The sequence below is a fragment of the Zeus faber genome, assembly GCF_960531495.2.
Source record: "Zeus faber genome assembly, chromosome: 12".
NCBI lineage: Eukaryota > Metazoa > Chordata > Actinopteri > Zeiformes > Zeidae > Zeus > Zeus faber.
The window spans coordinates 7,960,294-7,977,887 of NC_137196.1; the positions used below are offsets into that span (position 1 = coordinate 7,960,294).

The following is a 17,594-nucleotide window of genomic DNA, read 5'->3' on the forward strand; positions in this document are numbered from 1 at the left end:
TCACCTCTCCCAAATCTCACATCTCACACGTAACGTTCTCACACTGTAAATCCGATACCTGGGCAGACTCATGTCATATATAGCAAATTATGGTCAGAAATGGCCTCGCTGTAAAATGTATTTGTTTTCATTCTAAGCCCCGTGATAACTTTGAATCAATCATCTATCAATTATTTACATTTTGATACGGCATTTAAAGCCAGTGCTCCGATAGCGGAGGCTGGAGTCTAACGCCTAATGCTCCAGTTTCTTTGTGGTTCGTGCAGTTCATAGGAAGCCTTTTCACTGCATCTCACTCCTTTCCTCCAACCATTCGTTTTTAATGAAGGGCAGAAAATATAGTTTCCTTTTAGCATGTTTTCTATACCCACTCCACACTGACCGCTTAATAGACACTTAACAACGTCGATGGAGACCAACGGTCAACCAAGCGTAGCACGTTGTTAGTTAGTATCCATGACGATAGGTAGAAATGAAATGTCTCCCCGATTATAACGTTTGCAGGAAAATCTTGACTTGATAAGAAAATAAAAAAAGCTGCTGGTCTGCTGCATTCATACAGACGTCTTCATTGCAAGGGAGCCCTGTAAAACCCCGACAAGATAGGAAGTTTTTCTGTTTCTTTGCCAGGTTGCACCGATTCATCAAATTCATCCGTTCTAGTTAGAACGCCAACAAGTGTCACGCTGAAAGTGAGAACTATTAGTCGCGATGCAAGGTTCTTCTTTTTTTTTGAGGTTTCGGTAATTGACGAGTCACTCAGTTAAAAGTTTTGTTAGACTCTTTGATCATTCGAATCAGTTGGTTTTGATGCACGGCGCACAAAGGAAGACTTCCACTGAGCTATGAACAAGAGTCAGAGTCTGAGGTGTGAATAGAATATTCTCTAAAATCTCAGAATTTCATTCTGTCAAAATTGTTTATTTTCGTGGACTGTGAAAGTGTAAATCAGTCACATTCAATATGAATTACCCCATATACCACTGCAAATGACTTCAAATTTGTACCCACTGATTATTTTGGATTTGTGGAGTCAAAGATTCATTCGCTCGCCCCCTTTTTTTGCCGGAGTGTCTCCTGACTCCCGAGTAATTTAAAAGGTTTGTTGCATACGAACAAATCGTTCCCTTTCGCGATGTATCTCTGACTATAAGTAGGTGCTGCATCAGTGTTTACAGTTTTAAAAATTCAAATCATTTTTGACCTTCAATTCAGAGGCAGGACTTTGTCTTTTTCTCTTGAGGGGTGTGGGATGGAGATTTTTATTTTATTTTTTTTCTTTTTCTTTTATTTTTGGAACGCATGCTTAGTACCAGCGCTTTGAGAGCCCGCTCTTCAGGGACCAGAGAGAGATTGAAACAATTCTCTTTTCCACCACGGCTCTTTTGCACCCGACCCTGAAGCCCATGTGCCTTTTATCACTTTGACAGTTTACCAGCGATCGGTATTCAACATCTAGTACAGCCGAGGCACTCGCAAAAATCAAGGGTCTACAAATCCCACGTTGTTGTTTTTTTATCCCAGTAAGAACAAAAGTAAGGAGAAGTTTAAGAGGTTGTGACCCTCTGTGAACCGCTTGACTTCAGGTGACTCCACGGGCAGTCAGGGGGGGCGGGTTCCGGGATTGATTGTCTGGTGACATTTCTTTGCGATGGCGCCAACACAGCTGGCTTCGATACCCCAGCACTCATGATTCCATCACATGCAAATATAATAACACATAATAACTCAAAATCCAACAAGAAAAGAATGGACAAAGCAAAAAGCACAGATAATGATTGAGTGTATGCATTGGCTCCAGGCTCAATTCATTTCTAAGTGCTTTATATAGGACAGATACAGCAGGGTTCTTACCAGACCCGTGAGGTGCTTGAAGTACTTGAATTTTATCCTCTAAAATGTAAGTACTGGACTACCTTGAAAAAAGCCCCTTTTGTTATTATGGTACTAAATTGGATTTAAGGTCCAGACCTGTCCCCTTTATTATAAGTTTCAGCAGACCGACTGTTTCATTTGCACATCTTCGCAGCCCCTTTAATGCACTCCTATTTTTGTCAAAATCTCTTTCCATAACCGTGAATTAAACAAGACTCTTACCAGAGAGCCACTGCGGTGATGACTTGTCGATGCAATTTCCTCCGTTTTTCCCGTGATCATTTTCTGGGATGCTTTCCTTTGTTTTCTCCAGTTTTCTTTTTGTCATTATCGTGCCATAATGGATGTAGTCTTACAAAACTAATGATAAGATCATTTTCACGAGATGATTGCTTTTAAAATCATGGCAGGATTTCTGTATATCATTCTGTGTTGGTTTGTCTGTTTCCAACTATGAGCTAAATTGGCGCAGGTTTGTGATATTATGACACAGTGGATCACAAAATGTGCCATACTTTGCAGGAAAACCAAGGTTTGTTATTTTTGTCCATTGTCTTGCGATAACAAGTTGTTGTTTTTTGAGAACTCGAGGAATGTCTCGAAAATAGCATCTGCTGTAGCGTGATAATGACAAAAATAACTTGAGATCTGGAGAAAACAAATAAATCCCTTTATCGCAGGAAATCGGAGCAAATAAAATGTTCTGACACGTGACCTTTCAGGGCTTCCGTACCTTACTGAATTTGTACTGTTGAGATGTTTGAATCCCATGCCTAAAATAATGATCCAGTTTTAAATGGTGTGAAGATTCCTTACAGTTTAGCAAGGGGATAATGTCTAATTTGCCCTAAGCTGTGAAACGCGTCAACAATTGAATTAATATATGCTGTTTTTAGATGTTTTTAGGTGTTTTTCCCAATTACCTCGATTGATACAGTTTGGGGATTTTTTGGATAGCCTGTAAATTCCATAATTTCGTTTCAGCTCCCAGTCATTATTGACTCTGGTGGGCTTCTAACACCACAGAAGATTAGCAACAATCGCGTTGTGTTTGAAGAAGATAATGTGTGATTAATAAACGGATGCCCGCTTCAGAACAAAGATCATAAAGTGCTGTTTAAATGGGTGTAAATCCCACTGACAGGGAAAGAGGCCAGATTAAGACCCGAAGCCATTAAGGGATAAAGTCGTTACGACAAAGTTGCGAGCTATTGATCTTATTCATCCCGCAAATGGTCGATTCAATTTCATGTTTTCTCTTTTTTAGGAATTTCCATCTGTTCAACACCTCAGAGTCCTCAACATATCTTTTTAACTGCTTTTTGTGAAAATGTTTGATCTCAATTCTCAACCCAAACAACTCTCTCAAAATATTTAGCCACAGTTATGAGGAAACGCAAATTATGAGGAAATATGATAACCCGACCACGTGTTATTTGACCAAGGCCATAGATGGTCAGGGAAATACGAATACAATAGTATGAGCGACTTGTTTTTCAAATGCAATTTGTCCAGGAGATGAGACTAAGTGTGTTTTTACTAATGAATACAACCTTCCGTACAGTTGAATTGATTCTTCCTTGGTTGAAAAAAAAAGTTGCCGTGAAAGTAATGCTTTAATCTCCTCTGTCAGGTCCACCAGTGGAATGCATAGCTCGGAATGAGCAATCACGATGAGTAATTTGCCCCAAATTGCCAAAAATTAATTGGAATGACACAGCGATCGATGGATGTCTCCCAAGTCTTCGCTTTATCCAATTAATTAATCCAATCATTTTTTTTAATCGCTGGGTTAAATAGTCGGGTGCCATTTGTGACATATGTCACATTGCCCAAGTAACAAAGAATAACTTTTTATGCTAAGCTATGCTATGCCTGACATTTTGGATTCCTGGGAAATTTATGACGAAGACCTACTCTATGGCTTACATAAACACACTCATTCACGCTCACCCACACACACTCACACGCAGACTCACACACATTCATTTACTGAAGGGAGTGTTTGGAAAATAGGAAATTGCAGCAGTGATGGAGATAATTGTTTGCTGTGTCCTCAATGGATGTCGCCTAGTCGTTTCAATCTAATAGTGGAAATTCCTGAGCTCCAAATATTCAACTGTCCCCTCTTGGCCCTAGATGCCGCAAAGATAAAAAAGGTAATTGTGCACTTTTGATCGTTCTGCTTTGTGATTTGTTGCCCCAGAAATTTTGGGGTGCCTTTTTTTTTATCGTTTTGCCCGCTGTGTAAACAACTCATGCATGTGATACAAAACAAATGAGATGCTTTTGGGCGGCAAATTTTTCCAACTATTAAAGCACGTGGGAAACTTGTCTTGAGGTCATACTTTCTGACGGACAGAAGCAGCCCACAGAGTGAGAGGACGCAGAGCTGCATTGGATCCGTGCAGCACCGAGGACAGCGACAGGATCAGCACCACGGACAGGGCTCTCCTTATGAAGCCGCCAGTCAAGGTGCTGCAGGGACCGTACTTTACTGTACAATCCAGTACACACGCTGCATGGGCATACCTGTAGCTCTTCAGAGACTGAAATCAGATTATTTACCTTTTTTTTATGAACAATTACTTTTTGTTGTTATTTATAGGTTTGGTCAGCACAGGACTCCCTCCAGGAAACTGTGATTTTGTGTTATAATTCATGCAACTCCTCATCTCTGCAATGTTTACAAGAGGTTGTAATTTGGCAAAATTACGTGCACCTTTCTGCAAAAACCCAGTGTTTTCTTTTTGGTAACTTAGAGACTGTATATATACATATATATATATATATATATATATATAGACATATTCTGCATTGTTTGGAGTAAAAAAATATATATTCAATTATTAAATAAAATACATTTTTCCTTGGCTTTAAATTTCTGCCCATTCCCACAATTTTACTGCCCACATACAAACACACATACAAGATTTTATGAAATTTCTTCGCAAGTTTAGAAAATCAAGCAGTTTTTAAATACTTAAACTACTATATTTAAAACTTAAATACCTAAACCTGGGACATGCTGGTGCTTACTTCTTCATTTTCATCTTTCTCCCCTTGACCTCAAAGCATATCATCGATCAACTGAATTTGAGAAGCAGAAAATAAAGGCAGCCATGCGAAATACCTGCCGCAAGAAAGGACTGGCCACCTTACAGTGAACACCCCCCTCCCTTCTGTTTAAGTAGTTAGTTTAAGGCTGTTAACATGCATTGTTATTATGTATGTTACATAGGTATAAATATTTATACATATATATAATATATATAATTACTAGTCCACTAGTATAGTGTAATTATATGGTACAGTATAATGACATTAACAGCTAGTTAGGAATTATGGCCTGTATTTTAAACTGTGACCATTTAGCTCATGGTGCCAAATTTAAACCTATTAAGCAACATGTCCTCCAGTATGGGCCGATACGGGATTCAAACAGATTGCCAAAGACAAATCGAATTTTCCCCCCAAAATCATGAAGAACCACTACGTTGTCCTTGGCGACAACCTTTACATCAAAGCCGCGGTTGCTCATTTCTGAACGGGTTACACAGCGACAACCTCCCCCAACCCCCTCTCCGCCACACACACACACACACACACACACACACACACACACACACACACACACACACACACTCTCTCCACTTCAGGGAAAACTCACATTGATCCCATCCCCCACTACCACCACCACCACCCACCTACCCACCCACCACCACCTTTCAACAGGTAGACTCTCAGCCTCCCCCAGGCTCGAGGGACTCCTGCGCAACTCTTATCAGTCATACGGCCGTCCCTTTTTATAGCTTGTTGCCACAGTAACTGGCGGGAAGAAAAGCAAGTGGAAGGGGTGCTGGTGCTGGTGACGGAGTGGGTGGTGGTGTTGGGCTCAACACATGCCCACCTGACCCCACTTTCACCCCCAACCCCGACACTTAGATTGTCAAGTGAGAAACTTGGCTGTTTGTCATGTACGAGGTTGAGTCTATAAGTAATACCAGCTGTGTTTATTTTATTTTTATTTATTTTTGTGGACCATATATAGGTATTTGCCCCTGTTTTTTTTTGTTTTTTGTTTTTTTGTTTTTTTTTCAACAATTTTTTTTTACACCAACCCACCAACCCTGCTAAAATGGGTGTGAACACAGGGGGATTCGGGAGAAAGTAGGAAAAAAAATTGAGCTGTCCAAATGTATTTGGGGAGGGTGCGTGTCGATGACAGGCATTTGCAGGGTGTGAAAGAGCCTAAGTGAGAAGGAAGCCAAACTGATTAATCTGGTTTTGGAGATCGTTTCGGTGTGTGCGTGGAATATGAAATGACCTCCTCGGGTCTCACTTTTGTCACTCAGTGTAGGGGAATGTACTGTCGTGTTGGCTACCTTTCGGGGGGTTGAGTTATTGTGGGTTTGAGGCCAGATGTTGACATTCATTTTGCTTGCCATATGTTTAAAGGGCAACATATGGCTTTTAAATTCAGCTTCAAAATGTAAAGAAATATGGAAGTCTTGAAGCACATTTGACTGCACCTCAACATATATCTAAAACCTTTTTTAATTGTATTTTTAGTGTATTTTTTTTCCTTTCTTTATTATTCTTTGTATTCTTTTTTATTAAATTTTCATCCCGCTGACTTTTATCAGTTCATTCTGTGTCTGCTCTGCATCAACTGCCATTGCTTTCACAAGACAACTCTCAGACTAAAAGGAGATACTGACTAAAATATGAAATGTCAAAAAATGCCCATGCAAGGAAATGAAAGACAAGAGTGGCTGGAGAGAGCGTTCTTCACCTGCGTTGGGAAAGTATCCTGTCAGTCGCTGTGAGAGGTTTATTTAATTGGATTAGAAATTTGAACCTGCTTCATAGATCTCCTCTTCCCCCTCCGTCTAGCTGGACGCTGACCGTGATGAGGAGGAGGTCTTCGGCGACATCAGCATGACTTTGGACAGCAAGCTGTTCCCCTCCAAAGAACCTGTTGCTGGTGAGTTCATGGAAGGCCTGGTGAGTTCATGGAAGGCCTGGAGAGATCACGCTACATTTTGTTCCTATTTTGCTCCTTTGTGGAATTGTCTTCATCCCTAGTGCAATGCCGAGGGTAAATTGTGTGTGTGTGTGTGTGTGTGTGTGTGTCTGTGTGTCTGTATGTGTGTGTGCGCTTCTGTGCGTGTGTGCGTGCATGCATGTGATCTTTGCCGGTGGATTCGCACATCGCTGAAATCACAGACCTGCCAAGATTTAAGGAAAAAGCCTTTTCAAGAACCGACTTTTGACAAGATCTGGGGGTTTTTTTTTTCACAGGAAATATCTGCCTGCTCAAGCTAAAAGACGCTCGCAGTGAATTTGGATCCTCATTTAAGCAATTAATGCCTCAGTGCGGATTGTTCATGCTGGCCGTGTAAAATAGTTCTTGCCGATGATGCAATATGTTGCAATGGTTTGTGGGGTAATTTAGATGCTATTATCCACATTGAAATACCCATTACAACAGCTCACATGTGTCCTTAGAGAACAGGATCACAGCGGAGACACAGGTGTGCGGGAGACAAGTAGAGTGCAATCAGAAGCGTTCAAAGTAACAGCGCTAACAGAGGGAAATGTTGCTAGCGCCCCTGATGAGTGCTCGAGTCGCCATAGCAACCGATAAAAGATGCCGGGCCAAGTTGGAGCGCTGCTTTGGCCGGTCGGACTGCCTGGTTATGCAATCTCCGATAATAAACTCATTAGAAGAATAGTCCTTCTTGCGAGGTATCCCATAATTACATTTAGCGGAATATTACATTAAGCCGCCTCGTGACATCAGATCCTTGAAGCTGTTTCAGCTGCGTATTGAGCCTCACAAGAGGTGTTGATGAAGGTTTCACAAGGCTTCTTTGCTTTCATGAATTCTTATGAAAGATTTGACAAATAGGCATGACAAAAAAAACGACCTGTATCATTCATTTGGCTGAGTCACTCTTAATTAGACGGTGTGTGTGTGTGTGTGTGTGTGTGTGTGTGTGTGTGTGTGCGGGCGTGCGTGCGTGCCTGTGTGTGTGTGTGTGTGTGTGTGCGTGTGTTTGATTGTGAGTGATAAGAGTGTGATGTGAAAAGACGGAGGATGGAAAGGACACAACAAGGGTAGGGGTGATAAAGCCAATAAAAAGAAATGTGTTCAAGATACCAAAGGGGAGAGATGAAGTCAGGGACACTGTTATCATGGAGGAAATAGGGAGATTTATGAGTTTTGACACTGTTACAGACACCATTAGCATAGGACATGAGCTGCATCCAAAATGGCTTACTAGCATACTACCTAGTACACCAAATTAGGTGTAAAGAATGCCATGCCCTCGTTGTAGCTTCCTTTGACAAAATGAATGTTACATTTTTATTATAACGTTGAACGAAATGGCTCGCTGAGCCACAAGTATAAATAATAAAGAATGATGGTTTGGGGCGCAGGAGGAATGGCGTTTCGCTCTGGCTCCTGGTCGGTTGACGAGCCCGTGTGCCGATCCCCTCTGCAAGACAGACAAACATTCAGAAAGCTCGCTGCCCCGATTCGATGCAGCTTGGCGGCCGCGGGGAACGGAGCCACGCTGCAGTCTTGACCACGCCCCTTGGTCCGCCACAATGTCGTATATGCTCTTTGTCGAATCCCAAAAAGGAAAGAAATGCAAAAAACTAGACTAACGTCAGTGGTTGTGTGGAATAAGCGTCACAGAAATGTGTAGAAAGCTGATGTGCGTGTGTTATATTTCTATTGAAATAAAATGATCTATCAGTGTTACCAAACCCCAAATCAGTTGGAAGCAGTTATATCACCACTCATTAACGGCGAGGCTTTAGTTAAGTTAAATGTGTGTAGCGTGTTTCATACACGAGTGCAAATCAAAGTGACATTTACTAAGGCATAAAAGATAGTGTATAAAAGCAAAGAAGACGAAAATCATAGAAATAAAAAGATATAAACAGACAGAAGACATTAAAGGAAAATTTAAAACAGGCCGTTGCGGTGTTACATCAGCACACATCAGAACAAATAGACGATGACAATAAAGGGCTATAAAGAGACAATAGAAAGAAATTGGCCATGTACAAAAAAAAAAGTCAAAATGGAAGACATTTTCACCTGTCTGAGCTAACTTAAGTATATTCAGTTTTGGATACTTTTTTCTTTTTACTCCACTATATTTTAAAGCGTGAATCATGTGTCGCCTGCAGGAGCTCGTTCTGTCAGAAAACGTGACGGCGCCACGCGCTTACACACCCTTATACCTGCTTTGCTGCCAGAACAATATAGCATTTATAAATGACAAATGACTCTGACAGCACTCCTCCACCACTCTGTAACACAGTGCATCAGAGGAGCCGCTCAGCACATGTCAGACGGTTAGCATGTCAGCATCAAGGACCAACAGTCAGTTTATGAGATTGAAAAAAGTGGGTCCTGCACCCGCGGTGGTGTTAGGGCTGTATTGCTTTGCGACATAAATGTTGAGTCTGCATTTTGATTATAGCGAATTCTGGGGTTGGGCGTGTAAAAATGTTCAATTATTTATTATTATTTATTGATCTATCAATATGCGTGCAGCACCCTCCGTATTCATGGCCTCCCTGATGCATGACGCTCTGTTCTCTGGTTAATTCTACTTGGGTTATTGAGAAAAGCGGATATTTGTTTGTCTGCTGTACATACGAGCTGCCTGCTTATAGATCTTCTGTTAGGAGTTTCTACTGCTTTATTAAATTATTGCGTACAATAGCTGTTTGTTTAATTTATTTCAACTTTCAATTTTAATTAGAATTGTCTAGAACCAAAACTGTAATTAATCATACTTGATATTAGAACACAAAACAACTGCTGTGTCAGAGATGATGCTGCTATAAAATCAAAGGTGTTTGATGAAGACTGGCGTTTTTGGCACTGAAGAATTTCAGTGCCAAAAGCGCCACTGAGGTCAAGTACCCATATGCTTTTACTTAAGTATAAATGTGAAAGTGGTACTTTCACTTTCACCTGATTCACTTTGTGTCAGTGGGTGTTGAAGGCTTCTCTCACAGCCATCACCCCTAGACAGAGGAAAACCCGCCCCAACAGGCTGCTTCCCCCATCACTGTCTATCATGTACACAAAGGCTCTGAAGAAGCCTCCGTCGACGCCTTTTTTTTCCCTGCTACCCCGCTATCTCGCTCAAAAAAACAAAAGCCCAGCCCCTTTCTGGCATTTTCTAACCCAGTTCTCTAATGAGGAAGTGGCGGCGAGCTCCGCCACGGGGGCCTGTTACTCGCGGCCCATTCCTCTATACAGTGCCGAGGAGAGGGGGAGACGGTGCGGCGGGGTTGGGATCCACCACGCTTTCTTGTTTTTTCTTCCTATTCTTTTTTATTTATTTATTTTATAGTAGAGTAGAAAATGTCCAAGCTCATCCTGTGACGGAGCTTTAGATACTCACTCGCTCGCATTAAAAAAAAAAACAACAAAAAAAACATTTGGAAGTGGATTTGACGTGTACACGTTGTTAATTCAAAGTCAAACTCCCAGAGTACAATTGATGCATATGAATTTAAAACCCTTTGCACAATGCTGCATTATTATTTCAGTATTTTGCAGAGACGGGAAGGCGAGCTTATTGGCCACCTTTGCAGAAATGACACGGATGGTGTAAGTCATATAATCATGTAATATATAAGAATATATAAATTACTATCACAAAAATTTTCAATTAAGATTGCGCTTCAATATAAAGTTAATGCTACAATACAAAGTTAATGTTAGTAAATATAGATCTACTATCATTTATTTCATAGTAGACAAACCAAGGTGAATATAGCTACATTTTGAGAGAAAACAGCGATTATTGGTGCATTTGGAATCAGAATCCATCTATTCGGCCAAGTTATTTTTTATTTGTCATTTTTATTTTTTTGTGTGCATTTCTGTACAGATAATTAGCATAAACATTAACAGTCAGAAAGAAACAGCCAAAGATATCCAAATACACAAGGAAAATAGCCAATTAAAAAACTTAAATAGCCAAATACAATAACATAATTAGTCAAATATACTAAAATATACTCAACATACAAAAAGTGATTATATGCACAGGATAAGTTAATTTAAAAGGCAATACCTGGGCCAAAGTTGCAGTATGGTTGGTAGTATGGCTGTGGTTATAAAATAGAAATATAGATGATATACTGTACAGGATTAATACTGTATTAATTAATTAAAAATGTATTAATCTGTATACAATAATAATAAATTATTACCATGTTATTACAAAATTATTACAACGTTATCACAAATTACTTAAAGGTTTCGGCATCACCAAAGCCACTGTTGCATAACGCAGATGGATTATATTCATTATTCAACATAGTGGGTGCAAAGTCTGCTTTTGGCTTTGAAGGCAAATCTTTTGTTGTGCATCACCGGGATCTGTCTCTCCAATTTGGCTGCAGACGTATGGGCAGAATTATGTCACTAGAAACTGAATCTGAAAAGCATCATTAGAAAATGAATTCATTCGTTTGGAGCTGAATTCCAATAAACTTGAAACTGAATGTCGTATTTTGAAACTGATTTCATTTTCTCTGAGACCCTATTTGATCCTCACTGAAAATTCATATTCAGTTTCTCGTAACTCAAATTCAGTTTGCTGAGACACACACACCCAGGTTGTCGAGGACGAGCAAGCGAGTGCAGATTCACACACTTTTGTAACGGCTCCGTTTCCGGAAGTGAATTTCCCGCGTCTCATGTGATTCATGTGATATATGACTCATGTGATATATGATTCATTTGATATGTGATGTCATTCCGTTTTTTTAATGCAGTTATTCAAGTGCCGCAATTCAAATTAATATGAATGATTCAAATTCCATTTCCAGTGATGTTTCTGCCCATACAGACATTCCAAACTGCTTCAGTATTTGTGGAGATTGTCCTGGATTTCTTTATTTCTTTATTTATTTATTTTTTTCTTTGCAGGTCCCAGTGAACTGGATCTGAGCCTACTGGGTGAAAGCAGCAGCCTGGCAGATGTTTCCTGCAAGTATGATGAGCCGGTGAGATTATTGTTCTTTGTTACATTTCCACATAAAAGCCTCCCTGGTGGGGCCGGCGCATTGTTTTTAGAAACCGCTTTCGAAAGCGTCACTTCCAAACCCGCTAAGTTTCTCCTAATCGGTGCATCATCTTAATGTATAGAATTGTAATATTTGTTATAGTATCCCTCATGACTTGCGTCATCTGCAATAACCTAATTAAGTTCTCTTTTTCCCTTTGCCCGGACTGTCCATTTGATGATAGAGGTTTTCATCGAATGGCAAATGAAACTGAACATTGCTATGTTTAGCAAGCAAAAAATAAATACATTAAAATAAATTGGCTCGACCTGCTTCATGTCGGCGAACCCCAATGAAAATCAGCAAATTGTGTCTCGGAGCGCGACGGAGAGAGAGAGAGAGAGAGAGAGAGAGAGAGAGAGAGAGAGAAGCCGCATCAAAGGCCAAGCGACGCAACGGGGGACATTTACAGAGCGCTGGGGCTGTTGTGTAATGCTTTTCTGGGGGCACGGAGGGAGACTTCAATAAATATTGCATTAGGCTGCCGCCGCTGCAGACTGGTATCAGTCAGTGCCACACACAAACACACACACACACACACACACACACACACAATCACTACACACTCACCACAGCCACCACACTAGCTTTAGACTTCAGTACGAGAGTGCAGACCTCAGACATTCCAGTCCATTTTCTCCTCCCTTTTACCCCTCTCTCTCTCTCTCTCTCTCTCCCTCTCTCTCCCTCTCTCTCACTCCCTCCCTCTCTCTCTCTCTCTCTCTCTCTCTATTTCTCTCTCTCTCTCTCTCTCCCTCCCTCTCTCTCTCTCTCTCTCCCTCTCTCTCTCTCTCTCTCCCTCCCTCCCTCTCTCTCTCTCTCTCTCTCCGTCTCTCTCTCTCTCCCTCCCTCCCCCCCCTCTCTCTCTCCCTCCCTCCCTCTCTCTCTCCCTCTCTCTCCCTCTCCCCCCCCTCTCTCTCCCTCTCTCTCTCTCTCTCTCTCTCTCTCTCTCTCTCTCCCCCCCCCCTCTCTCTCCTCCACTCTACAGTTTTTTTGGTTGGTTTGTTTTGTTTTCCTCAACATGATTTCATGCGTTCTTGCTTGTTAGCTCTGTGTCTCATATTCGTGCCGTTACATAAATGTCCCGGCGTGGGCAAAACAGGAGCGAGATCTCTATCTCTGGCAACATTTTTATCCTGACCAGAGATGGACAATTTCAGATTCCTAAAGTCAACGGTACTGCCACGTTGACTGATTTCAACCATTCGCTGTAGTGATGCAAGAATTGCGAACGAGTTGTTCGTCGCAAATCAATCTTTTAAATGACCCAAGGGTCAAGATATTTGCTTTTCTATTCACAATCAGAGCCAAACCAACTCTTCTGATTCTCGTTCAGCCTTCAGCAATTCCTCCCTCGCCCACTGTGCGTTACGCCAACAGTAACATACAGTCCTCACCTGCAGTGATGCAATCGAAGGAAAAATAAATCAATAGATCATTTGTTGCCAATTAAGTTGTCTAGACTGAATAAAGGGAGCTGGCGGCTGTCATCACTTTTTAGGGCAGTGGGGTGGGGACGAGAGGTGCCTTTTTAGGTTGTTTTTACGTTTTTACTTCTCTCTGTACCTCTCGGTTAGTTTGACTACTTGATATTCCTGTAAGTGGGTGTTGTTCACCTCTTGCTGTCTTCACTGCGTTGGCCTCGTGAACAATATAAATCATCTTCTTTCTGTTGATGAGATGTTAGACTCTCTTTACGAGACACTCATAGACTCTCTGACATTTTGAGCTAAACAGGTAGCCATACCATGGTGTTTTGAGCTGCTGCTGGTTTTAACTTGGATTTACACCGATTCCGAAAGCGCATCCGTCAGTCGGATGATTTTCTGTCGCATTTACCGCAACACTGTATCTCCTGTAACTTCCCTTTTTCTGTATTTGAAAAGAGTGCCAAAAACTATATATGAATTGAAGCTTAAATTGGAGTACTAACAACGCCGCTCATCAGTTGCTTAGCAACAATGGTACCTGGTGGTACTGTCGGACCAAAATTGGTCAGTAGATTTAAACATTTTGAATGCAGAGCCTCGATTGGACGTGGGAATCTCGCAGAGGATTGGATCGTTTAGTGCAGGGAATCCGATTTTTTTGTCGAAGTCGGTGTGAAGCTTAGTTAGCTAGCCCTTTAGCTCTGACGGACCAGCCAAAAGCACGTGTAGAAGTGGATTGAGGAGATGATCCTCAGCACGAATCTTTCACACGACAGTCTTGTGATTCGTTTCATGAGTGTAAATATCGCTGAATGCAGCTTTAAGATTGTGCAACCAGAAACCAAAAGAAACACTTATGGAGTAACAGAAAGCATGAAAGGGAACCGCCAGCTTGTCGTCGGTCTGCTCCAAGGTAAACCTGGACACAAACAGATGCGAGACAGGCGAGGGTCGTTTGTTTGTTTTTTTACCCATGAACGTTCCTTGCGGGGTCTGTTCGGCCAGACATCAAGGAAACAGACGACAAGAACACGCTTTCGGGGGGGCGACTGCGTCCCCGCCGTGGTCTGATTCCCCTGGCACTCGGGATGCTCCTTTTCCCTCTGGAAGCGTCTGCTGTGCGGTCAAGTCCCCCCCCCCCCCCGTGCTGACTCACACTGGTCGACAGAAGGATGGAAGACCACCCCGAGTGATGAGAGAGACAGGGAGAGAGAGAGAGAGAGAGGGAGACACTTTGTCCCTGAAATCTTAGTTCTGCCCCATGTTGTCTCTCCTCTCCTTTCCCTTCCTAGATTCCTTTCTTTCTTTCTTTCTTTCTTTCTTTCTTTCTTTCTTTCTGTCTTTCTTTCTTTCTTTCTTTCTGTGTGTGTGTGCGTGCGTGTGTGTGTGTGTGTATGTGTGTGCAGCATGTCACACACACACACACACACACACACACAGTGATTAGCATGGTCACGTGTGATGTGAGCCTGCTGTGCGTGTGTTCCGACATTTGTCCCTGGTTATTCCCTGCTGCGACTTCCTAGCTGTGTTCCGTAATTCCTCTCTCCCTCCCTCTCTCTCTCTCTCTCTCTTTCTCTCCTCACTCTGGGTGAGTGAGTCATTGTCACACCGACGGGTGTGCCCACATACCAGGCTGCCTGACATCTTGCACCCCTGTCTCTGGCAAAGCTCCCCCTTCAGAAGGCGGTTGGTTAGTTGACGCTCAGGTTTGACTCCGACACTTCCACTGTGCATGTGGATGCACGAATGACGCCCCCGTATCCAAATCACAGCTTTTCTGCCAGACGTCGGAGGAAAAGCCATTATTCACTCAAGTCCGGCCGCTGCCATTGATTTGCTCCGCTGGCAGCGAGCCACGCCACTTTTATATAAGTTTGTTTTTCCGCCTTCAGCCTGACAGCTCCATCGCGGTGGTACTCTCTCCTTCAATTCCCCCTCCCGCAAATCAGTCCATCAGTGGTTTAATAACAATTTCAACACAACAAGCCGATCGCCTCTGCTCTGCCGCTGCCAGTCCACGGACGCCTACAGAGAAAAAAAAAAAGGTGTAATATCAGCGATTTTTATTGGACAGACGGTCGGCATATTAATCCCCCATGTGTAAGTCAGTTACTGCTGGATCCACGAGAAGCCTTTCTGAATTGAAGCATCTTGCCCCGTTGCAGACATTATCAACGCCCCGTATAGACCAGGAGATGGACGGCGCAAATAAGCTATGAGGATAATTATGAATCTGCAGTTTATGGCTGCTCCCCCTAATGGATGGAGTAACGGCCATCTGGCACCCCCCTAAGTGTGTCGAAACAAACGCTAACATGTAATTGTCTGGGGGGGTTTTGTCAGAGGGGGGTCATTATTTTCCAATCCCCCACCAACAACATGAACATGAACCACTGACAGTGGCTCTGGCAGAGGGGCTTTACCGCCGCTAGTTTTCTTTTGTGTATTTCATGGAACTGGCAATGACCGGGGTCAAACTGGTCGTTGACAACTTTCCCTGGACAAAAACATGATAACAATGACTGGAAAGGTGGTTAATTACATTATAAAAACATTCGGCCAATATGGAGATCCAAAGCGCTAAACAACTTGCTTAGTGACATCACATTGCATGGCCTTGTTTCGTTAGCCATCGATAGTCGGCTTTGAATATGATTTTAATTGACCCTTTCCATTTTCCATTCACTTGACTGGGACCGCTCTGATTTTTACCCCTCAGTTGAAGTTTCACTAAGTCCAAGGTTGCCAGGTCAAGCACTTCCAGCCCCAACGGCTGCTCAAACCCCACCCAGGAAAAGAAAATCTGCAAATCTGGCAACCCTGTATACTGACCATAGTAGAGAAGATGGATAACTGGTTTATAGTGGGACAAAATCCCCCAATTTAAATGTTATTTTTTATCTATCTATCAATCAGTCAATCTATCTATCTATCTATCTATCTATCTATCTATCTATCTATCTATCTATCTATCTATCTATCTATCTATCTATCTATCTATCTATCTATCTATCTATCTATCTATCTATCTATCTATCTATCTATCATCTATCTATCTGTCTGTCTGTCTGTCTGTCTGTCTGTCTGTCTGTCTGTCTGTCAGTCTGTCTGTCTGTCTGTCTGTCTATCTATCTATCTGTCTCTTTCTCTTTTTTTCTCTCTCCATGCAGGTGGAGCAGGAGGAGGACGAAGAAGAAGAATGTGGGCTCGCTGAGGGAAGTGAGTGTGTTAGAGATTATTGATTTCCTGTGTGTGCTCACTGGTGTGTGTACGCAGGCATATGTGTGTGTGCGTGTGTATATTAAAATTATAATGACTTCCATTTCCTTGCAGAAATGTCAAGCGCCAAAGTAATTTCCTTTTTTTTTTTTTTTTCCCAGAGGAAAATAGTATTTAACATTGGGTGTCAGCGGCGGAATCTGAATTAACATAATGGCCCTTTCTTCCTACGGCATAAATACCACAGGTGTTACGCCGTGACACTGTTCCCCAACAGGTTTCATTCACTGGATATCTCCCTTTAGCAATTTTTTTGTATCACCAGTATTGATTGAGTAATGGAGGAGGGCTGGTCTGTTTTGTTTTGTTTTGTTTTGTTTCAACGTCGCTCGTTGAGACCTGATGTTTATCTCATCAGCTGGATGCCGCTTTGCTGTCAAACAGCACCGGGAGGGGAGAGGAGTGGACTAGAATAGAATAGAATAGAATAGAATAGAATAGAATAGAATAGAAGAGATTAGAACACATTAACAGAATATAATTTAATTGAATAGAATACATTAGAATGGCATACTTTATTTATTATACATTACGATAGATTGTAATAGTACAGAACAGTATCGAATACATTGGAATGGAAGAGAATGGAATAGAATTGAATGCATTCAAATTAAATAGAGTTAGGGCTGCACGATTATGGCTAAAATTATAACAATTCACGATTAATTTTGCTCAATATTGTGATCACGATTATTTATCACAATTATTCATCCATTTTGGGGAATGCAGTTATTTTATGGCACTTTGTAAATCAACAGAAAACTGCCTCCACAATAATAATGTATTTTATAAACCTATAAATAAATAATAAAATATGTATATATAAAAGAGACCTTTCAGCTGGAGCTGCTTGACCGGGCTCACTGCACCCTCCAACGTTGACATCCTGCG

The 17,594-nt window shown here is 41.8% G+C and overlaps 1 protein-coding gene across 1 annotated transcript in view; it reads left to right on the plus strand.

Annotated features, from left to right (window-relative positions):
* ak5 (adenylate kinase 5) overlaps positions 1-17,594 on the plus strand; it is a 54,316-nt gene that overhangs the window by 19,017 nt on the left and 17,705 nt on the right. Inside the window, exons 7-9 of the mRNA XM_080010838.1 lie at positions 6,772-6,862; positions 11,855-11,931; positions 16,595-16,643. Coding sequence (XP_079866964.1) covers positions 6,772-6,862; positions 11,855-11,931; positions 16,595-16,643 — 217 coding nt within the window. The remainder of the gene's footprint in view (positions 1-6,771; positions 6,863-11,854; positions 11,932-16,594; positions 16,644-17,594) is intronic.